This window comes from Cottoperca gobio, chromosome 13, assembly GCF_900634415.1.
Source record: "Cottoperca gobio chromosome 13, fCotGob3.1, whole genome shotgun sequence".
Taxonomy (NCBI): Eukaryota; Metazoa; Chordata; class Actinopteri; order Perciformes; family Bovichtidae; genus Cottoperca; species Cottoperca gobio.
The window spans coordinates 10282797-10310545 of record NC_041367.1 but is presented as its reverse complement, the minus strand read 5'-3'; the positions used below and the strand labels follow the sequence as shown (position 1 = coordinate 10310545).

General features: G+C 40.4%; 1 protein-coding gene across 1 annotated transcript in view; it reads left to right on the top strand.

Moving 5' to 3' along the window:
- grik4 (glutamate receptor, ionotropic, kainate 4) overlaps positions 1–27749 on the top strand; it is a 272241-nt gene that overhangs the window by 141075 nt on the left and 103417 nt on the right. Inside the window, 2 exon segments of the mRNA XM_029446271.1 lie at positions 21683–21847; positions 24950–25047. Coding sequence (XP_029302131.1) covers positions 21683–21847; positions 24950–25047 — 263 coding nt within the window.

Genomic DNA, 27749 nt, shown 5'->3' with positions numbered 1-27749 from the left:
GAACACACTGCCTACTGACTTGTGAAGGTGGGCAAGCGCGTTAATCCCTGGGCCTGCAATTTAGGCCAATGTCCAATATTTTCTGGCTGTTTATGAACAAACTGACATTTTTAATTGAAATACAATCATTTGAAAAGTATTAATCCAATCAGATGGGATGACAAGACGATAGACACACATTTTAAAAAGATAAACATACACAAATATAAAGAAAAATACTTGAAGTTGAGCAAAAAAGCTCAAATAAACAGTTCAAACACTATCTGAGTCTAATAAGCCAAGCCTTCATATTTAATAAATACAGGGTGCATTCAATTATGGAAATGCAAGGCCATTTTCCAAATGTATTACAGTAGCTTCAGGCTAACTCGGGGCTTCAAAAGTATTTGTTGGCTCATCAATATGACACAAAATAGCAAAGGAGTGTTCTAGTGAATCATGCTCAATGCATCATTAATGTTGAAAAGGAAGCTCTGAAGTCAGACTGCTACTCTGTTTGGTAGTTAACTATGTGTTGTGTTGGCACCTTTGGTTTGGTTCATCTCATAAGCATACAATCAATAGTTTAGTGCAGTAGTTTAATATTGTGAAACTGTATATGTATATTGGTAAATCTATATTTTTAAATCACTACTGCTGCCTTTAACATCTACCAAAACATGTTTCAGTAAAGATATCCACCTTGCCTTCTGCTAGCGACCTTCCCTTATAACCAGTTGGTGAATTTGCACACTGATTTGGTTCCTGTACCCTGGTGTCAAATGCCTTTCTTATCTCATCCATCCATTTTACACACGCATGAGCAAATTATACACACGCACACACACACACTCACACACTCACACACTTGTGCATATGGAGAAATACACACTACTCCCTTGACACCCCATTCTGCCATTCCCACTCCATTATGCCACATCTTTGATCATGGCTCACAGTGAAGGGTTTGGCGAGTCCTCAGAGCCCCCCTCCCCAGCTGTTGCCAGTTGCCATTACAATTGGTTGGCACAGCCATCGGCAGCTGCCACCCTTGCCTCGAGCACCACCTCTAGCTACACGGATGCCTGATTATGTGTATGTGTGCTTGTGCACCTACCTGTGACTGTGTGCCAACACCTATGTGTGCCTTCACCTGCACACATGCCTTCATCCATCTTTGTATCTGTGTGGACATCTGTGAGATTGCCTGCTGTTTTATTTGAAATTCATTGCCATGTGTTAATGGTTATTTTACCAGGCCCTTTACCAGGAGGCAAAGGATGGTTGCTTGCTTAATGGATAACTAACCCTGGGAGGGACTATTAGTTGGTCTATTCCCAGCTCCAGGTAGGCTTCTTACCAGAAATGTTGCTGTTTGTGGGGCAACAGTAAAACTCATTCAGTTTCTTTTTATTTAGCCTTTATTTATACAGGTAAAATCTCATTGAGAGACATGGTCTCATTCTCAAGAGAGACCTGATCAGATGGTAACAGTACCATACAAAGTTACAGACAGACAGGACACTAAACACAGAGGCAACAGTCAAATAACACATCGTAAAGTGCAAAGTGCGTAGAATTAGGTATCGCAAGAACAAACACCAACAGATGATTTCTCCAGAATTTTTCAAATGAGTTTAAAATCTCCTCGGGGTATCAAGCTGGACAGCTTAAGTTCCTGCTGCAGCGTGTTCCAGGTTGAGGGGGCCGAGTATGATCAGGACTTTTTTCCAAATTCCGTGCAAATTGAGTGGACGGACAGAGTGATGTAGTTTTGAGATCGTAGCCCAGAGCTGTACTGTTTGTGGGCTATGTAAGTGGATATGTAGATGGCAGCCGTCCAAGCATAAATGTGTAGATGAATTTGTACCAGTGCAGAGATCTGCGCATTGATAGTGATGTCCAGTTGACTAAAGAGTACAGCGTGCAATGGTGTGTGAGTGGTTTACAGTTGGTTATGAACCTCAGAGCCCCATGATAGACAGCGTCCAGCAGATGAAGGGAGTGAGATGAGGCGTTCATGTACACAACATCCCCATAGTCAAAAAAACAGTTACAATGTGGTTAAAGAAAACCCGTGCTGTATTTCACATTATGGTATATTTCTGTGATTTCACTCAAGCAGGTGGGACCGATCGACGAGATTGATGGACATAATTCAGTCATGAAGGATGATCGTCGTGAAATTTCAGAAACAAACTGTGGTTGTTTTAAGGAAACATAATCTTTTTCTTCTCAAACTAACTATCCTTTGCTACCATGTTGTAGTATCACCGGTCCCCAGTTAATCATGCTTTTATGAACATGTCCTAGTGACAACATTCAGTTCTGTTTAGTGTTTGTATTTTTACAATACCATGACAAAAGTCTACAGACTAACAAAAGAAAATGAAGGAATATAAAACTAATTGAAGTTGGAGAAATAGTTGAAGGTTAGAGGAAAGAAAATATATTTTTTTGAGAGATATCTATAATGAAAAGTGAAGTGATAAAAGGAGTACGGGTTGGTTTTACATAACAGCCTCAACATTAAAATATAGCAAGAACAAAGAAAACCTGAATAAGGGCATTGGATGGCTCGCTAGCGGCCATGAAAAAAAGCAGAACTAGAATGTAAGAACACAACATATAATATTTTGATAATATGTTCTTATTGCCTGAGAGACGAGTACAAAACAAAGGAAAGAAAACATTGTGGGACTAAATAAAGACGGATACATTATGATGAAATTGGTATTATGTTGACCGCAGAGTGCAGTGTTCCTGTTGTGCGATTGTGTTTTCAATTTCAATACTTAAGTTCTGGATATTTTCAGCTGCCAAACAGATTAATGGTCTTATTCTTTTCTTCAAAACACTGAACAGTTCAGCGAGTTCATTTTATTAAATCTTTTTCATATGTGATTACTTGGATTTAAAGCAGTAGCTTAGTGTTTAATCTTTATGTGACAGCAAGCATGCTATAAGGTCATTGTCACTGTAAATCAAAGCAGACTTTTAGTTCTCAGTCTTTTGACCATGCATTCATTTACAATAAAATCATATGGACACTGGAAATGGGACGGAGGCATAGAAGCATTAAATGTAGTTTTTGCCATATCTGCAGAATATATATGGGCCATTCTATAGTACTTTGAGTCATAACATAATTCAATCATACACCCAATGAGGGAAACAGTGCACGAGTAGATATAGAAGTATAGGTAAATAGCAGAGAATCAGATACATTAAGGTAAAGGTATTAGAGAAATTAAAAATGTCATAGCAGGACATCATTGCACAATTAAACGCACACATACACACACACACACACACACACACCTGACCTGGACAATATGCAGTGGGGCAGTCTATTAACTGTGTACAGACAGGTTTGCTCTTTTCACTGTGCAGCCATCTGTGTTATTAACTCGCTCCGCATTGAATCAATTGACAGGTCTCTAGGTTCAACACGTCTTAGCTTGTGTGTTTGCCTTTTTTTCTCCTTTCTTCTTTTGCCTCTCGAGTCTCCATCACCAGCTCCCTGACTGTTCAGGGTCAGTGGATGATTGTCCCTCTTGTATTTCTCCTATCTCCTTACCTCAGATTACACAGAGTGCAGTGGCAGGAGAAACGCCATGGATTACCATCCACTCCTGCTCACCTGTGCCCTGTCCCCGTTTTCCTCACCTTATCAGCTGCATACACACTCCTTTAGGGTCTCCCATGTGGATATTCCATCCACTGGTCCTTTTACAACCCCAAACGACAAAAGCATATTGTCCTTTTTATTTATTTCTCACATACGCTGAAGCAGAAGTACACATAGATACACACACACACACCCACTCCCAAATAGAGGGGTTTTTCAGCATCAGGCTTAAGCACACAGTGTTTACCCTCGCAGATCCCTCGAGGCCTACCAGTTGGATTGTCAACCCTCCTGTTCTGATCACTAGGGAGACGTCTATAGTCTGTCCCTGCATGATAACACCTACTCAACATTCAGGCCTCATTTATGGAGCTTCGTGTCTATATGTGTGTGTGAGCAATCGAGAGATGCCGTGGTGGTTGTTCGGCCCCAACTAGCCATCTGAGTCCTATGCGCTGTTTAGGTGAAGGTATAATGAGGCACACGTGGCCCTCAGTTGAAGCACCAGATAGCAGAAACAGCAAGGGAGAGAGAGGAACATTGCCGATGGGGTACTGTAGCTGTCGAAGCAGAGGGCATAAAATCCCTGGAGGTACAGCAGCGACAGTGTGAGGATGATGACGACACACATACTAAGTCCATGGTTGTTCTCTCTGGTGCTTTATTAGGCTATGGGAACTCTGTATGCCCTTAGATACATCCTGCCTCTTTCTCAAAACCCCAACGCTCACAAATGACTTTCTCTTCCTCCCTCTGGACATCTCTCCATGCCTGTTCTCTATACATCTCCGTGTTTCCTTCTAGCTTCTTATCTTTGCAGTCTTCTCAAAAGTACGGTATGTCTCTCGAGGAGATCTCAGTTTCCCTGAAGCTCAGTTTGAATCTCTCACAGCATCAATGTGGAGATAAACACAGCCTCACCAATATCTGTCTCTCACACCACGCTTAATCCAGTCCAACTGATACTTCTTAATGCGGAATACAGATTTATAGTCAAACGTTAAATTATGCTGCAGTTCTCCTCTACTGTTTTTTTATTTCGTTTTCATTTGGACTGGATTACAGCTGATTCAATCACTGCATGTTGATCTCTGTTCGTTTCTCTCAATTCATTCAGCTATGCAACATTTAAATACCCTGTTCTCTTCCAAATGTCATTGGAAGCCTTAAAATGCGAACAGTATCTGTCCCGTTTTCATCCAAGAACTTTCACTTAATCACTTAATGCATGTTGGTTGGGTCAGATTAGGAGTGACGAATGGCTACAAAGCATATAGTTTGTCGTCTTTTTTTTGTCTCCTTGAATGTGTGAAGGAGAGCAAGACAGAGGGCGCGGGGAAGAGAGCTATGACTGAGAGCTAGTATCAGGGGATATCTAGTACATATGAGTGCTGATACTGTTGAAAGTCCTAAGGAGCTTTGGTTTTCTCTCTGCGGGGTGATGGATACTCACAGAGCCCACTGTGACTTTAGCAGTGTCCCTGCCTGCCCTGTTGCTATGCTGATAAAAGGTTGATGCTTCACGTCCATTGCCCATCGCTCAGAGTGTGAGCACAACGACATGCCAGTGTGTAAGTGAGAGAGAGAACGAAATAAAGAGGAACAAAATGAGGCAGACTAACAGGGAGAGAGAGAGAGAGGAGTGACTGAGAGCCATGTTGGTAATGCCCTCTTCATATGGTGAATTATACTGTAGCATTGCCCTAAGGCGACAGGATGAGCTTTGACCCCCTTGAGTGCTCTCAACCCATTGGAGTGGTCTGTCCATTTCCCCAGACTGTCACATCAAAGGCTGTCACAGATACAGGAAACAGCTTTATGGTAATAACTGATAACATGAGTATATTCTTTCCCTTTGAAACTTTATATTTCGCTATATAGAGAACATCTGTATCCTCTCACAAACCATTGTTGGCATGTTATACAGTATATGGAGTCAATATGCAGCCTTGCTAACCTTTTTTCTTGAACATTGTTTCCCACATTCTCTTGAATGTCCAAGTATCAGCAGTGGGATCCTTTGCTTGTGGATCTGTCTGCCACTGGGGGCACTTCTGTCTGTCAAAACATCTTCTGATCTCTGTCAAACTGGCTGAGCATGACGATATAAATGCAGTGAAACTCAACTGCATGGTCCGATTGTGGTGCCCTCATATAGTATGCCCCCATAGTGCCATGTATATGGCAAGTTTCCAGTCCGACGCAGCAGAGTGTATAAGTCGAGGCAATTAAAAAATAAATCAGGCCAATTAGTGATTGTGTTTTATTTCAAACCATGTCTGAGATATGACCATTAAGTTCAAATGTTCCTTTATTACTAGTTGACTGATCAGGCCGATCAGTGGTACGGGAAGATGCATTCATCCATGGTGTCTAAAATGTCACCAAATACAAAACAGATGGACAGAGGATGGGAAAGCTGTAACGTAATATATCACAGATGATTGTTTCTAATCACTCACTTTCTTTCAACGGTGAATACTCTGCTATCGCACCGTTTTAGATTTGAACAGCTGTTCGCCCTCACGGACAGCTGTTTTACATAGTGGTAAGCAAATGTAATCTCTTTGGCACCTGTTTAATGATCAGCCACTCAGTGTCCTCAAGCTTACTGACACACGCATTGACATCGCACAGGACTGGCATCTGAGTTGACCTTTCGTTTGTTTGAAGTCTGTCCATCAGGCTGTTATGAAACGAGTGCTTCTGTCATTCACTGTAAGGCATCTTCTTGAATAATAAAGGTCAGTATACTGCAGGTTAAACTGCCGTGTCAAAATGACAGAAGCTCTACTCAGCCTTCACATGGCTGTTTTTTGGTCCGGAGTCTGCTTGTGTTTCTGAGCTTACAGCAGGTATTAAATGCTACTGCATATATTATAGGATACCATGTTACTTCAGGCTATCACTGCATATACAGTCTCAATCAGACAAGCACTTACTTCCTTTCCTTCTCACAAGGCCTTCTTTCTGTCATCAACATCGCTTTGTTCTTTCTTTCCTCCTTCAAAACCTTCCTCCTCTTTCCTCTCATCAAACTGTCCGCTGGTCTCTATTGACCTTCTAGACAATTACATGCCAGTGGCTCTATCTGTAGGCCAGGCCTGTTGAGAGAGATATGTTGAGTGACAGGTAATGACACCCACTGAGAGCTGGAATTCCCCAAGGACTCACTGTCTGCTTGTCTGCCTGCCTGCCTGCCTGCCAACCTGCTCGCCTGCCTGTCTCCCATCCCTCGGGTACAGAAGTCAAACTACAACCACCACACTGTCGCTGTTTTCATCATACTAACCATCCTCTTCCTCCTCATCATCATCATCCTCATCGTCGAGATTACCCTTGAGCCACAGACATTACACTCCAACAGTGTGTCAGCTGTATCACTGTCGTTCTCTGTCACAATCTGTCTTTTTCCCGCCAAGGATTTTCTCTCCGACACCTTCTCTTCCTGTCACTTTCTCTCTCCTTTTCTTTTTCCTTCAGTCTGTAACTGTCCCTTTAAATCTCTTTCTGTCTGTCACTCTGACTTCCTCATTCCAAACTGTCATTCATGTTCACTCATTTAGACTGAGTGAAAATGAACTTTTGGCATTCATTTCCAGCTTTCCTCCACCCCATCCCTTGGCACCAATACTGAGGGGGTGGGTTAAAGGAACAGAAAGTAAGTGTTCTGTGTGAGCGAGTGAGTGAGAGACGGGAAGGGAAGCTGTGTCATCATTCATTGAAGTTGTCCAGAGAATTCATGTGAAGTTGAACCACAGGCAGTGCACCAGGTGCTGCCACTTTTTCTCAAGTGGAGTTAATCTTTTTTCTCACCCCCATCAGAGAACCACACAGAGGCACATCTATTCTGCTGTATAATACGAGCTGGAGCGGTGAACGTGTGGTGTTCTTGAACAGGTTTACTGATGCACTGAAGAAAAATAAACTATTCAGAGGCTCATTAACACTCAAATATATTAACGCACAAATACATATTCTTTTACTTCAGGTTTCAGTGTTTAAACATATTTTTCCTGTGGCCCTAATTTGTCTGTGGCTCATAAAACTTCTCCACTTTTTTTTATGTATTAATTGGTTCCATCAAGTTTTAATAGCATATAATGAAAAGTCAAATGAAAAAGATCCATTTTCATTTATTGTCACATTTATTACTACCCCAAATAGTACAATCATTCATAAAGTGGAGGAGCTGGTATTTGTGTGTTCTGTATTGGGTTACCGACTGTTGTCATGGCCCTCTAGAGGCTTTACAGCCTTTAAAGAATGATCTCCTCCGTCGTGCCCAGCTTTGACAGGAGCTGGCAACACACCACGCTATCCATATTTCTATTTCTGTCATCATGTTTGACCCAGGGGATTCATCCTTCCATGAAGGAATGAATGTTCTTTTTCCTTTTTTCCTCATTGCTTTCTTTCACTGCTACCACTTCCATTTTCCTTAAATCCTGAATCCTGAATAGAGTTTTGAGCATCATGCTCATGGCAGTGACAGTGACAGAGTTGTGAACCAACTCTATCGGGGTGAGTCAGGTGTATGTTTTGTGTTTTCACAGTATTTTCAGCACCTCAAAGATGGCGAACTCTTAAGTTCACTATCACAATGTGACTTTCTATCGACCGTTGGCCATCCGGCAGCTGTTACTGTTAATCTTCACAATCCGCTGACCTCATCCCCAGTGAGTGATTAGCTATTATCTTGTCAATTAAAACTATGCGGTGATTTTCACACCTACAGTTATTAGGATTGGCACTCACTGTCATAAAGCACTTGGATGGAAATGTTTTCAGGGTAACCAAATAGATCAGTTAGCTTTGCAACAGAGGATAAAATGATTGTACCGTGGGCCCTTTTCAGAGTTATAACATTTTCGTGTATTACTATAAAGAGCTATGTTTTGGCTGTCAAACTCAAGGATTTATTCCTGAAATCAGCCTTGTATTTCACTGTCTCCATGGCAATTACATAAACCATGGCTCCACCAACTCAGCACACTAGTGTGAATTTAAATATGTTAAATATGTGGGCCCAGCAGAAAGTCTCAGTCTGTCTAATTAAATACGCTGAATGATATGAAAGATGTAGAGCAGGGGTGGGGGACCTCTGGCCCCCTGGCTGTATACAGCCCGCGAGACCATTTGATCCGACCCTAAAGGTAATTCATAAACTAGAAAAAAAAAAAAAAAATGACTGTTTTTCCTGGCCAAGGTCAGGGTCCTTGAACACAACACGAGCGGAACGTGTAATCACGTGGTCATGTCACGTAAAAAACTTTAACAATATATACGAGACTGTCGTTGACATCAGCGAACACAGCGTGGCGAGTGTAAAACAGAGAAAGGTGGATGCGGAATGTCGCACTTTACAGGAGAAATGGACGAACGATTATTTATTTGTGTAAGTAGTAGTGTGCCTAGTTTGTGCGGACGCACTTGCGGTGATGAAATAATAATAGTAAAAATTTGAGCATTAATACAGCACGAAACATGCCGAACTGCACGAGCTGAAAGGACGAGTGCGTTTTGGATAAAGTTAATGCTCTTCTGCGGAGTTTGGCCCAACAAGCAGCTCTCTGCAGAGCGTAACATAATAACATGGACAGATAGAGAGGTAGACCACCACACCAAGAACAGACTGTTCCACCACTGCTGTGCAATTATCACTGCCATGTGCAATATTCACTTTTTTTTCTATCAACCTCTTGGTACTTATATTATTTTTTATTCTATTTAATTATTGTTTACTGCCTTTTTACTTCATATGTTCTTTTGCTGTGACAAGATACATTTCCCCGTTGTGGGACTAATTAAGGATTGTTTTCTGATAAAACAGAAAGATACATGGATAAAAAAGTAGATTTTTTTGCACAGCATAAAAGAAAGGTGAAATGAATGGGCTGCGTCTTAAAAATAATTGCAGAGGTTATGAGTTCAATAATTAGTATGGCCCTCGGAGGATGTTTTAAAAAGAAAATGGCCCTTGATAGGAAAAAGGTTCCCCACCCCTGCTGTAGAGTGATGGAGTTTGTTTTCAACTAACACAAAATGATGATCCCAAAGTTACACATTTCCTCTACTCTGTAAGTCTTGAAAACACTTCTGCAAATGCCAACAGTATGGCTGAGATGCAACAGGTACTCCTTTCTGCAAAGCAAGATCCATCTCGAGAACCTCCGATTCTTGGTGCGAGGAACAGAAACCCAGTGCGCCTGTGTTTTTGGAGACAAGCCTGTCAGTGTGGCCTTGGTAAAATGAATCATACTCATCCATGCAAACTATTGCTCATTCTCTATCACACTGCTGTCAGAAATAAGCCATTCTTCCTTAAATTGAAATGTTTGCCAACAGCTTCTGCGAATGGATGGCCATTAGTCGGCATGGAGACATCAGGATTTGGAGCCGCTGATTCAAGAGAAAGAGAAGTAGGCTACTTTGTACTGATGAATTGCCTTCAGAGATTTTCCAGCCCAGTGGGAGTGAAATTGAACAAATAGCAGAATCAGTCTGTCAGTGGATGAAATAAAAGATGGGACTGCACTATATACACAACCACACACACACACACACACACACACACACAAACACACGCAGGAGGGTGAACTTGTGGCCTAACATGTTAATGCAAAGCTAGTCATTCACAAGGCTGGTTTTTATGTTTATCCACCATAATTTTTCTCATTTGGCATCCGCCAATCTCTAACCCACCTAGCCATGTCCGTTTTCATCAATCTGAGTGCTCCAGTGACAGGGTCTACGCTGACTCCATTTCATGCTTTGCAGATGTCCTGTAATCATGCTGACATTGGCAGGGTCCCATAGGTGCAACCCTTCTGTAAACAACAGTTTGTGCTTTCAATTTATTTTGATGTCATTGTGCAGCTACCGGTGCTAACATGTTAACAATAGCAGGCAGGAAATCTTTTAGTGTGCATCCATTGGATCTTTAGTACTTCATGTCAACATCTGCAGCATTTTGACCATCTGCAGTCTCTGTGTGTTTCTGCCAAATGCAATGCTTGCCAAGCATTTCATTTTTCTTTCCTGTCATCTGTTAGTATACAAGCTCAAGCCTTTCCCACATGGCATCTTTGCATCTTTTTGCTTGTAAAGTGAAGTATCATTGCTATTCAAACTACTCTTTGTATAAAATATAAAAATAAGTGATATGGGGACCTCATTTATCTATTTTATGACTTTACGTATTGTGTTGTGTGATCTTGAATTTAATTGGATTTTGGGTTGAATAGCGTGTCAGTTAAAGAGGCTGTTAAAAGTTACAGCTGCCATTCCAGAGTGTTTCTGCATAAAGCTCAGCAGAATCTGCAGCTCCTAAAGTCTCTGTGGTACTGCATCAGCTACTTGTGTATTTGCACTTTGGCTGTTGTTTTAAAGCTGTGTGGCGTTGCAGTGGTGCCAGGTAATAAGCTGAAGTGGAGCAGACATTAAATAGAGAGTAGCATTATATACACAACTATTCCCAAGACACAAATGCACACAATGCACACATACACACACATACACACACATACACACACAAACAGTAACCCATCTTCCCAAGAGTCTTGTCTCATGCTGGATAAGACCCTCTGCTCATTATTCCCCTGAGTGAAATTATCCTCCAGTCATAACTCAGATCATATCTATAGCCTGTGTTTAGATGCACTGGATATAGAAACACGCAATATTTAGACTTGGAGGATGTACCCTCAAGAGAATACATGATATGGCAACTCTTGCATGTTACACATGCAACCAGTGATAATCATCTTAGACAGCTGTCATCACCCTGTCTCTCATCCACAACCACAGGGCAGTGCATTCTGGGGCACAGGCTTACTGTACATGCTCTCTCTTTCCGTCCCTCTTTCAGTTTCTCTTAACGTAACAAATTGTAAATACAGTAGACAGATCTTGTTGAGATTATGGTCAAGTTCCACAACAAAGTATTTCAACCTCACTTTATTTTGCAGTTCATTTTACGTACATTGCGTGACATTGGCGCTTTGGTATTTTCATATCCATCAACTGAAATGTTTTATCAAACCTCATATTGGTGTGATTATGTGATAATTACATGACTGGCTACTGTGAGAGGCAACATCAGAGGTTTTATTCTCTGATGTCCCGCTTGTCTCAGACAAGTAAAGGGTGGAAGAACTGTAAGATTACAGCTTTTCTAATTATCATCTCTTTATCGCAAGGATTCCTTTCACTCTTTGTCATCAGCCCTTGCAAGTTCTTTATATAAGGAAGTTGAAAACAAAGGCAGCGCTCCCTTTATGTGTTTCTCTGTCAATGGCTTTTACATTCACAGGCCCAGAGGGACTCTATTAAAGGCTTCCTCTTATTCACAAAAATGGTGATTTCAGCACCAATTGTCATAATTATTGACTGCATCCCATTTAATTATACGTTTATGGTTTTTACTATTTCCTCGTTGACCACCAGTGATAACAGAAGATGTAAAAACTGCGCACTAAATATGCATGAACTAAAATGACTGTCAGAAGTTTTACAGGCCAGTGGAATCGGCGTTAGCATTCAACCTCAGATTAATGAGACTTAACACATCAGTCCACTCACACACATTATGATAGGTGTGTGTGGGCTATAATTACATTATGGGACACCAGGAAATCAGTTTCTTGTCGCCAGGTCTTCCGTGAGCGAGGTTTTTGTAATTATGTAAGATAGCACCTCCGCTTGCTTCGATCGTGCACACCACAGGGCTTGCGGATGAGATTGATTAAAGTGTGGAACTAGCAATTCCATTTGCTATGCAGTCAGACAAGCAGACAGATTGGCTGTGGTATAGTTCGCAGTCATGTTGCTTCAAATGAATAAAACAGCTATTAGACAAGCATGATACGGGGCATTTTCATCTGCTGACATACAAAAGCGCATGTGCGTTTAGGCACGCATAGGTACATGCGCTCACATTCACACCCTCACAAGTAAGCAGGCAAATATCTGACACGGAAGAAGATGTGATTGCTGTCTAGTGTCTCTGCTAATTAATGTCAAAGCAACCGTCTAATTAATGAGAAATGTTGTTTATAGAATAAAAAATTGGAAATGTGTTGAGTTTTTCATGTACAACCGTTATTAACATGGATAAAAAAATAAAAAATCGCAACAGGACTAGGTTGTGTGTACGTGTTGTGCAAACCCATTAAACTAAAAGGTAGATGAATGAGAGTGGTGGGAGAGTCCTTTGCATTTCTCAATTGTGAGGTCCATGACCTTCACATTTACCGTTCTCTATGTCTCATATAAATTGAGGTCTTTATTTGAAATACAGCTTTTGGTTGAGCGGTTTTCAGTTTAAACCAGAAGCCGGTTTCAGTACCTGTAAGATTTATGTTTGATGCATGAACCAGTGAATCAAATCTGGTATATTAAAGACGGAAAGGCTGGCAATGATAGCGGAGGAGCATAAGTTATGAGTCAATGCCCCACATGAGAGTTTGATAAGCTAATGAGCTGCTTTGTTATTTTGTGTTTTCAAAAAGCATCCGAGTGCACGGCCTTGCCCACTGTGGCATCTTCGTTACCGGCAAACCTGCATTAGTACACAGCTCTGTTTCTGTGTGTTGGCATGTTTTCAGGAAAAACAAATCTGATCCCTCCTGAACACATGATAGGGTGGACTAATCAGCCAGCTACAACAAAACAAGCAAACCTCTAATGAAGTTACTAAACTAGAAGTCGATGCCATGATATTGAGAAAAGAGCATTTTGCAATGAGTAATCCAATATGCAGCTTTCAAAATAAATAAATAAATAAGAGAACTTGAGGTGATTAGTCTTCACATAATTATTTTTTAGATTCAAATTAATTTGTCTGCAAAGCTTTATCATATCATATATTATCCTGGTGTAAACTGTTTACTTAGACTTGTTGACGCTGCTGCTATCACTGTCACTTCATCAGCATGCACTTGTATAGTTTCAGTTTTTATTCTTATTTTGGTTTAGGCACCTCCTTATTATTTATTTATGATACTTTAAATACTTGTCGGTATTTTTTTATGTCCTTTTACTGCTTCATTAACCAAAAGGGGATCAATAAAAGTGTATCTTAATATTTAATGTCAGCTCACAGACCTAAAACAACATCACATTACTTGTACAGTGTCACTCAAAATGAAATGAGTAAACACTGTAATTATCTACGTCCTTCAAGGCTCCTCATCACATGCTCGTTCATATTTGTCCATATTTTCACGTCATACAAGCTGGATTTTATTTTTACGGTCACCATAGAAGATACTGACAGGGTGTGATGTGAGAACGGCTTCAAGAGATCCTAAACATCTGTGACAAGGCACTTGGAGCATCCTCACATGAACGGTATATTGAGCTTTGGTAACAGAGTTGTACCATCTTTGAACAACGATTTAGAAGGCCTCATATTTCCCCGATGGTAGCGTACTGTATGTGATTTGAAGAAAAGGTTCAAGTTAAATAGCTAAAATGAAAGAATATCATACAAGACAGAAGAACAAAGAGGCTAATGTCTTGAAAAAAACATATGTTCAGTCTTAGACATGGCAAAAAGCCTTAGTATATACTTTAAGTAGATGTATGGGTGAGTTATTTTCCCGGAGGAAGCTTGAAACAAGTCTGAATAGAAACAGATCAAACATGCAGACGTCTATCCCGGTAATACCTTCACAATTTCTGTCTGAAGTTTGCAATAGCATAGAAGAAGTTTAACTACATAACATCCTGGGCAAATATGCATTACTTTATGTCAATACTTAAACAATTCATTACATTTGGTTCTATAAAAACTGGCATGTTTTTAGATAAGCGTGTTCATTCCTCACACTAAATTGATTCTAGCTTCTCATTTACCTGAGGCGAGAGGATAATATCCACTGAGAACACGCATATTTACTTCCAATTCAAATCAATGCCATGTTAAATCCCTTTACAGTATCCATATTCTTTAAAAGCGTATATTTGATCAAAGGCCAAGTCACTGTGAACTATTTCTCCCCACTCTCCTTATCATATAATGACTTTCCCCCCAATCAAAGCACACGAGTTAGAGAGCACATAACCATTAATTACCTTGTAGAGTAGGTGAAGCGCTAGTTCATTTCATCTGCATTTAGCACTTGGTCTGATGGAAAGAGAGATGCAGCCATCGAATTAATAGAGAAGCCAGCAGATCCTTCAAAAGGATAATGAGTTTTTTACCCTTGGCTGCCACTTTCCAGAGACACTGTGTCACAAACAGCATCGCTCGCACAGTAGGGCAACGCAAGCCTCTGTTTGGACCTTCCTTTTGACTACTTTCTTTCATAAGAGCAGGACCCCTGACACAGGTTGAGGTCAAAATGCCTTGATTCTGACTTCCATTTAGCAGCAATTCTTCAGTTCTCTCTCAAAACACATGCCTCACAGACCTGCCTGCCTCTTGTTATTTGTCTACTCGGGATGAATAAGCAGAGAGAAGGATAGGATCCGCAGTGAGTTGAGTTTTAAAGTTTTTGCCGCTTTGGTGCAGATCACATGTTGTGTTTCTAACAAAGGTGCAAGAAGGGCTTTCAATTGGACAGTACTGTTGGGATTGACAAGGTTCGCAGAGTTGATCCTGATGATCACGTCTTTGAGAGATGCTAAAAAGCTTAATGAGATAATTTTCCTGTGCTATGCGCCGTTACCTCGGAGGAATTCTCATTTCAAACCTACTTTTCACTTGCCCTGTCTGTCTTCCTCAGTCCACATCCTGCTACGCCTCAGCGTACCTCTGGGCTACTCATTGATTGGTTTTGATGGATCAAGGCCCTGCTCATGTTTTCCTTGAGTGAAAACAGTCTGGCTTATTTGTCAGCTGTCATGGATTGACCACTCACAAATGTCAGCTCCTTTGAGAACAACACGTCATAATTATGTTACATTCAGTAGGCGTACAACTATAATAATTCACTATATTGTATTGCCATTTTTGTTATTTCTGATGCTAAATGAAATGAATCAGAGTGCTTGACAGAAGAAACTTGACATTTCAACACAAACGTTATGAAGAAAGACATTTTAATAAAGAAGGGAAGAGCAAGTCAAAACAGTTATAGCATAGAAAGACATCGAAAGTGCCCTGAGAGATCCATGATGAAGCATGATAGGAAACACATTTATGATAGCAGACGCAAAACCTTTATTAGAATATTTCTGCCGCTCATTAACTAATTATAATGCAAACTCACCTGACCAAAGACGTGTACCATACCAGACCAACTTAAAACAATTCCTGAAGACCGCTGTCTATCTCCATCTTGTTGTAAGGCTATTGTCATTTACTGTAATATAAAGAGTTTTACATTTTGTGTAGCTTTTTAAATGATCTACAACCAAATGTTGGTTGAACAAATGTGTTGGTTGGTTGCTCAACAATAAATAAATTATGGCGAATAGGTAGCTTACAAAATCCTAACCAAAGTTATCTCAGGGCACTTTTCATATAGAGCAGGTCCAGACAATACTTTTTATAATATTACACACGTACAACAAAATGCTGTCTTTAGAACGTTTTACCCAAGCACTGAGGGGGAACCAAAACAATAAAGCTGTGGGCCATAAAACCAAAACAATGAGCTGAAAGACACGTAAGCGTTCCATAGAGCTGAGGAAGACTGCAGCATTAATAATTTTCTGCATGCAGTACATGTAGTCATCTTAACCTGTATTAAAGTAAAGATATTAGTATTAGCTTTAGTCCAAGGATGTAATACTGATATGGTTTAGTGTAATACATGGATATTATTCAATTACCCACCAGATAGTTCTAAACTCTACATTTTAAACTTGCTTCTCTGTAGACTTTAATCATCACAGGTTTTTTCTCGTGATTTGAAGTGTTGATCTTCAGAAAGAGAGAAGTCCAGAGAGCTGAACTATGAATATTTATTAGTTTTATAGTTTTTATATTTGAGTAAAAAAAAAAAAAAAAACGTTTAAAGCCTTACATGCCTGTACGTGATCAAAAGTGAGTCTGTCAAGTGTATAAAGAAATCAGTATGTCCTTTGCCCACAAATGTTCCACCAGTCAGAGACAGGTACAGTCCACCCTTGGATGAACTGTGACTGTTCCTCTCTGCTTCTTAGCAAAGCATTTTAATTGATTGTAGATATTGGCTTGCTGTGACTCCCTGTGATGATATATGCTAAATGGTGTCATCTTTGCAAGCTGGAGCTAGTTATCGTTTATTCAACTGTGTAATTCGGCAGGGAAAAGGTCACTTTAAACACGTTCCAGCTCTGTATGCAGCTCTGCACGTTGAAATCTGATATGATGAGGTTGGAAGTTACAACACTACAACTCTGGTTTTTTCTCTTTAATAGATAGTCACGCTTTTCCGGGTAGGTTACTTTTATCCCCTGCCTCTGCTTTAGCTGTAATTGTAATGTATTTAACTTGAGAACCTTTGTGGTAACCCAGTGTAATTACATTTATTACAAACCTTCTTTCAGACATCTGCTGCTCCTTTTATTGTGTTTTATTTTCTACCCTGGAGCTTAAACCTATTGAGTTATGTTATAGTTTGTTGTTCATGTTGGGCTGAAATATAATTAAGTGATTGATGTGAAATGTTGGTAACACTTCCTCTGAAGACCACATCTATAGTGCATTATGAGAGCATTTGTAGTGGATTGTAATGCATTCATAATGCTTCATGACTACACTCATAAATATACACATAACGCTTGTTGAAGCACTACAGTATATCATCATAAGTCATACAACTTTATTGATATGACTTATAATAACTTATCAGTGCCTTATGGATGCTCTTAACTAGTTATAAACTAGAGGCTTGTAATACATTATTACTACCTATACTCACGTATACACACCTAACAATCAACTGTAAGAATCATAGTCTGCTGTAATAGTTCATGCAGTATCATAAGTTATTGTATGTGTTAATTAAGGTTAGTAAGTACATATTAATGCATGTATAATAATGCATGCTTTGTCATAATGTTTCATTGTTGATGGTAAGTAAGGTGTAATGCATTGTCATGTATTGCAATAATTCATGCTGCATCGTAAGTGATGCGATGATGCATTCTTTTAAATTGCTTGAAAATATATATTAATAATATTTTTTTTACAGTACATCTAGAATGTTTTATGTCTGTTGATATAGTGAATTAGAAAACATTATGTGTTATAATTCACTATGAATACCCTCATAATGCACTTTATTTAAGCCTAGAGCCCCCCCACTCCATGAGTGATTCGCACTTCGCCAATGAACTGAATGAGTTCTACTGTCGCTTTGAAAGACAATGGGACAGACCTGACACCATCCCCCGCGACACTCTTCATCAGCTCCAGCCCAGGAGCCCCACCTCAGCAGAGGCCTTAGCCTCTCCACTACTGTCCACCTCAGCGCCCTATTTCCACAATGACACCTCTCTCCATTCTTGAGAGGGACGTCAACAGCTTATTCAAGAGGCAGAACCACCACAAAGCAGCCGGACTTGACTCTGTCTCTCCTTCCACTTTGAAGCACTGTTTTGATCAGCTGTCTCCAGTGTTCACAGACATTTTTAACACCTCACTGGAGACATGCCACGTGCCAGCATGCTTCAAGGCCTCCACCATTATTTACCGTCCCCAACAAAACAAGCAGCACAGGACTAGGCGTCAGCTAAAAGAACTGTAATGTAAATGTAATGTAATGTAAATGACTACAGACCCGTCGACCTGACCTCTGTGGTAATGAAGTCCTTTGAGCGCCTTGTCCTGTCCCACCTCAAAACCATCACAGACCCACTCCTGGGCCCCCTGCAGTTTGCCTACAGAGCCAACAGGTCTGTAGACGATACTGTCAAAATGGCCCTCCACTTCATTCTCCAGCACCTGGATTCCGCAGGTACCTACACCAGGATCCTGTTTGTGGACTTCAGCTCTGCCTTTAACACCATCATCCCAGCTCTGCTACAAGACAAGCTCTCCCAGCTGAATGTGCCTGACTCCACCTGCAGGAGGATCACAGACTTCCACGTGACAGCACGTGAAGCTGGGGAAATATGTCTCTGACTTCCGGACCATCAGCACCGGATCCCCCCAAGGCTGCGTTCTTTCTCCTCTGCTCTTCTCCCTGTACACCAACAGTTGCACCTCCAATCACCGGTCCGTCAAGCTCCTGAAGTCGGAATCATCTCTGGCGGGGATGAGTTGGCCTACAGGTGGGAGATTGACTGGTGACCTGGTGCAGTGTGAACCACTTGGAGCTCAACGCTCTAAAGACAGTAGAGATGACAGTGAACTTCAGGAAGAAGTCACACCTGAAATCACCCTGTGTGACTCCCCTGTTGACACTGTGGAGTGCTTACACTTCCTGGGCACCATCATCACCCAGGACGTGAAGTGGGAGCTGAACATCAGCCCCCTCATCAAAAAAGGTGATCAGCTGCAATCTGCCATCCCTCCAGGACCTGCACGCCTCCAGGACCCGGAAGTGTGCAGGTAAGATTGCAGAAGACCCCTTCCACCCTGGACACAGACTTTTTGAGTTGCTCCCTTCTGGCAGGAGGCTGCGGCCCATCAGGACCAAAACCTCACGCCATAAAAACAGTTTCTTCCCCTCTGCAGTTGCCCTCATCAACAAGGCCAGAGACCCCCACTGACACTGTCTTCCCCCCACCCCCCCTCTACATCAGTGTTTCTCAAACTTTTTCAGACCAAGGACCACTTAACCAATAAAAAAAACACTGACGGACCGCCTAACTCCCCAAATATCCAAAAACAATAGGCCTGCTAACCACTCCAACAATATATTATAACTGACAGCCTGATGACAGCTTCATGTGACCTTCTCTATATCGCTCCTTCACACATTAAATCAACAATACAAATACAAATACGGATTCTACAAGCATTTCATTCATATGCGATTTAAACGGTGAATGCTGATAGATTGTACACATGATATGAAACGTAGACTACATTTATTACTGAGTTTATGTCCATACAGAGCATACACAGCAAGATCGTTACTACTGAGAGATACGCAAAATGCCAACTGTGAGGGCATCAGGACGATGCACCTTCACGTCAAATTTTTTGATTTAATGTTCTTTTAACTGACCCTGTCTTGAGCCATCGATCCATCTTGCCAGCTGACCGCGACTCAAATTGACCGCGCAGATCATTTATGACGTAAGATCGTAAAACGAACCTACATAGCTACGCTACATCTATGCTACACTTTAGTCTAGGGGTGCCCAAGAGTGTAGTGCGGGTAGATCGCGCACCGTTAAAACATTTTTTATATATATTCCCCCAACAGAACCCCGCGCCGCCTGAAATTCTAGTTTTTTCACATTCCCTCCTCTGCTCTGTTTCGCTCCCACACACACCTACAGTCACACACCCTCCCCGTCGCAGCATTTTTAATACAGGTAGATCACATGGACCTGCTCATTTTAAAAGTAGTAGTGTGGGCACCCCTGCTCTAGTCTATACTAGTCATTTTTAAACAGTTTGAGAAACACTTTAAACTTATAATATATTCATTTCAATATTCAACGCAATGCTTATATTGTATATTGTACGTTGTCTACTGTCTATATTGTGTACCTACTGTCTATATTTTGTACCTACTGTCTATATTTTGTATATATTGTAAATGTTTTATATTTTTGACAATTAGCACCAAAAGTATCCTGATTCTGATTCTTTAAAGTATTACATATTGGCCATGTTCTTTGGGGATCTTGGAAATAGTCCTGACTTCTTGTAGCCAAGATAATATTCATGTATAGAATTGTTGGGGCCAAGTATTACATCTTAATTGAAAAATTGACCTCATGGTTAGACCAATAATTAAGATTGTAATCATTTATTCCGTTTATATCAAAAACAGTTTGATAACACTGTTAACAGGTTATGTTGCTTAATTTGCCTATGATGACCTTGATATCTGCACTGTTTAAAGGTCACAGAATACTTTCAAGATACAAAATTATAAAAACGTATTTATATTTGACTGAATGTCTTGTATTGTTACTGTAGTGTATTCAGATAAAGCATATATGCCACTGCGTAGTTATCATGTGGTATGGAATGATAAAATATTTTTTAATGACCAATCTCTACAGTCTTATTGTGGTGGAATTGTATTATTATTTGTCTACATAAGTAATTAAGAAGACTGCATTATCTACATCGAGTGCCTTTATAATTGGCTTAGCTAAGCAAAATACAAGTTTTACTGATAATAACACTACAACAAAACAAATACGTTATTGTGTACAGAATGTGAATGTATCCTTTCTGAGTATAACATGTTGTCTCATCATTCTTTAATGTTTCTGTGCATACAGATTTCATTTTCAACACAGTGTATGTATGTGAAGCTGCTGCAGACTGGAGCTTTAAGTCTCCACTCTGCCGCTATGAAAGCTGAACAACCACCGAATGTTTTCAATGCTTTTGCTGCAGTAAACAGTATGTTATGAATGTTTATTTGGTAATGAAAATACCAAAATGTTAAGAATTTATATTTTTGCAGTTATTTTGGATTTTAAAGCTTTCAAGCTTTCAAGCTTTTATCATACAGATCAGACATTAGCATGCAATAGCACTCATCCTTTTAGAACAAAAGTAGATTCCACTCTCTAAAAGCTACTCCCAAAGTGTATGGATTTATTAATAACAATGCCTGCCATAGTAGGCACTCTAGATTAATGGAGAGCAGTGTGCTCAAAATGCCAAAAGTATTAGTGCTAATAAATCCATACACCTTGGAAGCACCTTTCAGTTGATTGAACTTTTATTGTAGATCTAAAAGAATAAAATGATTTAAATGCATTACCTGTACTCACAGTTTCTCAGACTACATTTATTTTTTGTTCATGGGCTACTTCATGGGTTCCATGGGCTACTTCATGGGTCCATGGGCTACTTCATGGGTCCATGGGCTACTTCATGGGTCCATTGGGCTACTTCATGGGTTCTCATTAATGTGGGAAAAACAGCAGTTACCAGTGTGGATATTTATTTTTTTAATTCACCCCCATTGCTTCTTTCCCTTTCCTTCTTCTCAGCTGCCATCCTTGATGACCCTATGGAGTGCAGCAGAGGAGAGCGTTTGGCCATCACGCTGGCCAAAAACAACATCAACAGGAGCAGTAACCGCTCCATCACTGGCAAGCTGGAGGTGGACATCTTTGAACTGCTGAGAGATAGTGAATATGAGATGGGGGAAACAAGTAAGTAAAACAGGGAATAAATGGCAACTAATTGGGGTGGAAAAGAAAGTGTTGATGTGTGTGTGTGTGTGTGTGTGGTCTGTTTGTCTGTTTGTACGTGTATGCGTAGAGACACAGAAAAAAGCTGGAGAAATTTTAAATCAGCAAGCCTGTCATTTCAATTCTCCCTACTTTCTTCTTTTCACTCTGTCCATCACACTCGTTCCCCAAGTACACAGAGATAAGTCTGTCTGGTTTAACAATACTTCGGTCAAACTGAAGCAAACAAATTATTGAAAAAAGATGACAGACTGTGGTGGTGCAGGAACGCAAAATGAGCTGTCATATTTTGATAGCTGCAGAAGTCAAACGGTGTGTTTATATTTGTTTGCTGGGTCGTATTTTGTTCGCTTATATAATGGCAACTTCCCTCTGCTGTGGCAGATACGATCAAAGTCATTTTTATTTGTAAAAAGGAGTGTAATGTAAAAATTGCTTGATCTACAAACTTCATCTAAAAGCAGAAATGACCTTCAACAGAAAGGCTAATTGACCTTGAAGAGATTTCCAGAAACAGTGACAAAGGCTATTAACACAAGTTGTATTATTTGTTATCAATGCTTCCACATCACAGCTACGCAGAACATCAGTGTACTGGTTAGTGACCTGTTGCCTCACACTTCAGTGTTTATTGGTTATATATTTTTATTGAGAAAACTATCCAAATTCAACACAGTGCAGTGTGTGTCTGCAGAAAACAGCCAATATAAACTGCTATGACAAGAAGTGTGGAGATTGATTTTCAATACAACACATTCCCACTTTCACAAAACCAAGAGCTCCAGTGGTGCCGCTTAATCCATAGAAACACAGCTTCACTTACCACAACAACAAGAAACTATATTACTTTCTCTGCCTGGCTTACTACAAACCCTTCCTAAATGTGGTTCCTCCTGTGTGTTTCATGTGTGTGTGTGTGTGTGTGTGTGTGTGTGTGTGTGTGTGTGTGTGTGCTTGTTGTGTACATGCTGGATTGTGTGTATATTGTGCAAATGTTTTTTTTTGTGTCAAAGTGTGTGTGTAATTAGAGGCAAGAATTGAATTAGGGACGGACCAGTGGCTGCAGTTAGATATAAATATCACTGAGGGGCCGCTACCTGCCCAGAAAAGTCCCACTCCCACCTTTCAAGCCCCCACTCCTGCCTCTGTACTATACAGCTCCTAAATGGATGACTCCCTCGACTGCTTGCTGCTTTTACAGGCAGGAAACTGAATGTGGCAAGACTTCTTTCAATGTTATATATTGTGTATAAAGCCACAAAACACACACAAATGATTGCTTTAGTGCTGCCATGTGTGCACCTGAAGACACTGATGGCCAACTGAGAACGTTTTAATCCCAAGAAATCTTAAACCATGACCTGCAGCTGGATACGTTTAGTTATCAATGTGTGTGTGTGTGTGTGTGTCTGTTTGAGTGTACACATGCATGTTGTGTGGCCCGTCTTTTGCTATTTCTGGATCTGCTTTATCTCGTGTGTGTTTTTCTTGTATAGCCTGTCCGTCGTCTGTCCTCTTGCAACCAGCTAAATTGGTTGCACAAATCAAACTCATTACAACCCTCTAATCATTCCAAGGTTCCAATAGCTTGTATTGATCAGTGAAAATCAATATCAAGCAGAGTAAATGGACTAAAGTCAACCTCCTGACCTTCTGACCATAATTTGACCGCAGGTGAGCACCTCAGTACTTTTCTGACTATTCCCAGCAGTAATGGACACCTTGACACTGATGTCAATGTCCCGGGAGTGAAGAATAAACTTTGGTGAGGAGGTAGAGTTTTGACACAGACTTTTTTCATGCACATTATCTGTCTCTCACACATACACACACACACACAATGCTAGGTGTGCAGAGAGGGAGCGTATCAAAGTGTCACAGGGGCCAGGAGCATGTTGGCTGGCAGTCAAATCATTCAGCTTTATAATTTGGTGAAGCCATGCAGACAGGTGCAAATGTGTGTATGTGCATGTACTGTAAATGTGTGCATACATGTGTATGTGTGTGTTTATGTAAGGTGTCAGTGTGTTCATGTCTTACAGGCCCCATGGGTGACTAAGGGATTACTTATTAATCATTCGACTCACTGCCTCTGGATTCACCGCACAGGCTCGAAAACGGTCGCCCCCCTCCGCCTCCTTCACACATGTAGCTGGTTAATGCTCTGCATTTGCCCAAATAACCGACACCAAATGTCATCACACACACTTACTTTGCGCACACATGCTCACACATGAGTTGGATACATAGTGTCTGTACTCGTGGCTGCCTCACATCATTGACTGTAGCGGTTTAATTAGAAGGCAGGGATTATAAACTCACAAGAAACGGCATTCTGTTTTCCAGTATGGGGAAATTAAAGCATATGTCCTGTGTACATCAGAGAGGAGTAAATGTTTTCGACCCCAAAGGTAAAGTCTTTAAATCAGACCATGAAAATGTAGAATGTGGAAAATGAGATGTGTGCATGTGTGTGTGTGTGTGTGTGTGTGTGTGTGTGTGTGTGTGTGCGTGTGCGTGTGTGTGTGTCACTTTTGGGGATATTATGGCATTCATGTGTAAATGTTCAAATACCAGATTTCATGTTTTCAGCCTCCAGATATTGCTGCCTGTTGCTATTTCTTTCAATCGGCCACTGTCTGTCACTCCGTTTATCTGTCTGCGTCTCTTCCCATTTCTATATCTTTCTGTCTCCATATGTGAAAGTCTGTTATATGAATATCATTTTCTCCCAAAAGTTATTAAATTCTCATAGGCAGGGTTTATAGGGTTTTTCTGTATGCGCATCACATTAGGCATATTAAACATGGACAAATGCGTTTGGCCTTCCGCAGGTTTCATTAACACATGTAGGTTCAGGTTCTCTTGAGACAGTAGAAGCGCTGGCTCAGGGTGCTATCCGTTTAAAGGTTGAGATAGTCAGCATGTGCATTCATTAACATCTGGCTGAAGAGGGCCTTTTTTAAATGACTCATGCCTGAAAAATAGCCTGTACTTTCCTTTCCTGGAAAGCACATGACTGACTGACTTACTTTCTCTCTCGCTCTCTTTGTTTTCTCTCAGTGTGCCAGATCATGTCGAAAGGAGTGGTGGCGGTACTCGGTCCCTCTGCCAGTCCGGCCTCCAACTCCATCATCAGCAATATCTGTGGAGAGAAGGAGGTGAGTTTGTGGACCCAACTGGCGTGCAGATGCTCGTCCATGTTAGGCAGCGTGCTCACAGCTATACAGAGTTTGGAACGATGATGAGCAGTTTAGCCCGTCGAGGCTTGCTAGCCACAGTTTTGAGATGTTTATAGAAACAAATACAAATAAACAAAAGTACATGTTTTGCTGTTTTGATCAGATCACAAGGGTTGAAAACAACCAACTGCTGCTGTCCATAAATCTACTGTTTGAAATTGGGATTTTCACCTTGTAGATGATTTAAAAAATGATAGATTATTTTGACAAAATAGTCAATAGCCATATTTTCTGTTCTGAACAGTAAAGAAAGAAACCCATGACTGAGTGGATTTGGCTTCAGAGCCTGACTGAATGTGAACAGATCCCCAGTTGGACGCTAATTGGCTTGTCTGAACTCTGACATGGTGTGTTTTACTGCCTGATGTCAAGAGACCGAGCGCCTTTGAGTTATACAAAAACAAAATATCAAAAACAAAATCAATTATAAATCTGAAAACATCTGTCCGTGATGGTTTTAAGCCGTGCTTTGGTGAGTTTGCTAAATGTTATACACCATTTGTAGTGTAGCTGTCTATATTATCTACTGTGTAGTAACTGCTGCAGATTTTAAAAACTACATGTCAGCTTTCTTTCACTTCATCAATCATTCATTTTTCACTAGTGTGTTGCCGTAATTGGATTTGGTCCACAGAGAAGCCGCCTTTTTAACTGCATGATTTTGATCAGCATGAGTATTAGAAGACATCCCATTACCACCCCAGTCTCTATAATGTCCTCTGGTACAGTACAGCCCGTCTTTTTAATGAGCCATCCGTCTGTTGTAATAGTAAACAGACCAGGACTCCCTGTTGTTAAAAATCTCTGGTGGCATTGTCTTGCGGGGCTGACTGCTTTGAAACACTGACTGTGATATTACCACCGTATAAATATTAAAGACCCCATATAGTGAAAAATTGAATTTCTGAGTAAGTCATACACACAGTATAGCCATAAAACATCCTAAGGAGTTTACTGGCCGTAAAGATTCACTGTTTCCCTACTCTGGCTCAGATTGCATCTTTACATATTTATTGTTATTGCACATGTGAATGGGTCGGGCAATACTTTGGATCACCAGAATACTTAAATGCTCAGTCTTGTCACATTATCACATCTGCTATCATCATGTTGAATTAGTCTTTGTGCGTTCCCACGTATAACAGTTCTTTAAGCATTTGCTTTGGTCAGTGCTGTCACCAATGCTGTAGTCTGAATTGTATTTAGTTTTTAACGCCTAGTAATTCAGAACTGCTGCAGTGGCTGTGGAAAGAATAAGAAATGTGTTACCAGACATAACTTGACAGCTCAATAGAAACACTTGCACTGGGCGTTTGATATGCCAGTTGGGTGTCCATCCTTTTCTGATCTGTAAATAAAATGCTACACCCATATAAAAATTCTTCACAACCATCTTCTCCCAACTGCTCTAAATGGACTTGTTTCAAGTTCAACACGTTGACTAGTATTTTTCTGACGTATGACACAATGAGTTTTTCCGTAGAGCAGCACTCCATTGTCAAGTGCAGCTGTGCAACTCTTTCACTGTAGTTACTCGTATTCTTCTATTCTATTCCATTTATTGTTAAACACTGAATTCAGACTTTATTACTATTATACTTTATATATTTTTTATATTATTATTTTTATATTCATTATACTTCAGTATTATTTTGGATTTAATGATGACAATGTTATTGTGATAGTAGCGTTTACCTCAGCTGCATGTACTCTTCCCCTGTATCAGAGCCACATAGAGGGTCCGCAATTTATTTTACGATTGATGTAATAGTAGTAATAGTAATAGTCCTTGATTGAAATGTCAAAAGTAAAACTATGTAAGTAATATTGCTAAATGACCTTTAAGTATCAAAAGTACCTATAATGTAGCCATAATGCATAGAATTGGCCCCTGTGGGGGATATGCTATAATACAAGTGTTCATGCATTCACACACACACACACACACACACACACACACACACACACACACACACACACACACACACACACACACACACACAAACTCTTGACCTCTATGCCGAATTTCAGCCTCCTAGAGCAAAAACTGTCGCACTGCCGGTCGCAGCTAATAATAATTATTGGATTGCTCATGTATTATATGTGAGTAGCATTTTACTGATGTAGTTGTTCAAAATGGCATTAGTTTGAACTATTTGAAATACTGTTGGTTAGTGTAAAGTATTAGAAGTATAAAATGGAAATACTGAAGTAAAGTACAAGTACCTTAAATGTGTACTTAAGTACAGTACTTGAGTAAATGTTACATACAGTACCACCTCTGTCTTTTAAATATATAGTGGCCGATTAAAGAACTACTTAACGAAATTGTGCGTCCTCAGCTTTGACATATTGTTGCTCGTACATTGTGAAGCGTGAGGAGCCGGACAGCACTGCAACTGCTAGACATCACTGTGGATGTAATTCAGCCCATATGTAGGTCATCTTCGCAGGTTCTGTGAAAAGTGTTAGAGACTGTGAAATGGTTTAAGGTGTTTCTTCTCTGACATGATTTAGTTGAAAATGCATAGTTTGATGTGGTGTAACATGTTTCTCATCTTACAGTAACATCAAGAAGAGCTTGAGTTCAAAAGATAGCCACAGAGGACCTCTCGCTTCCC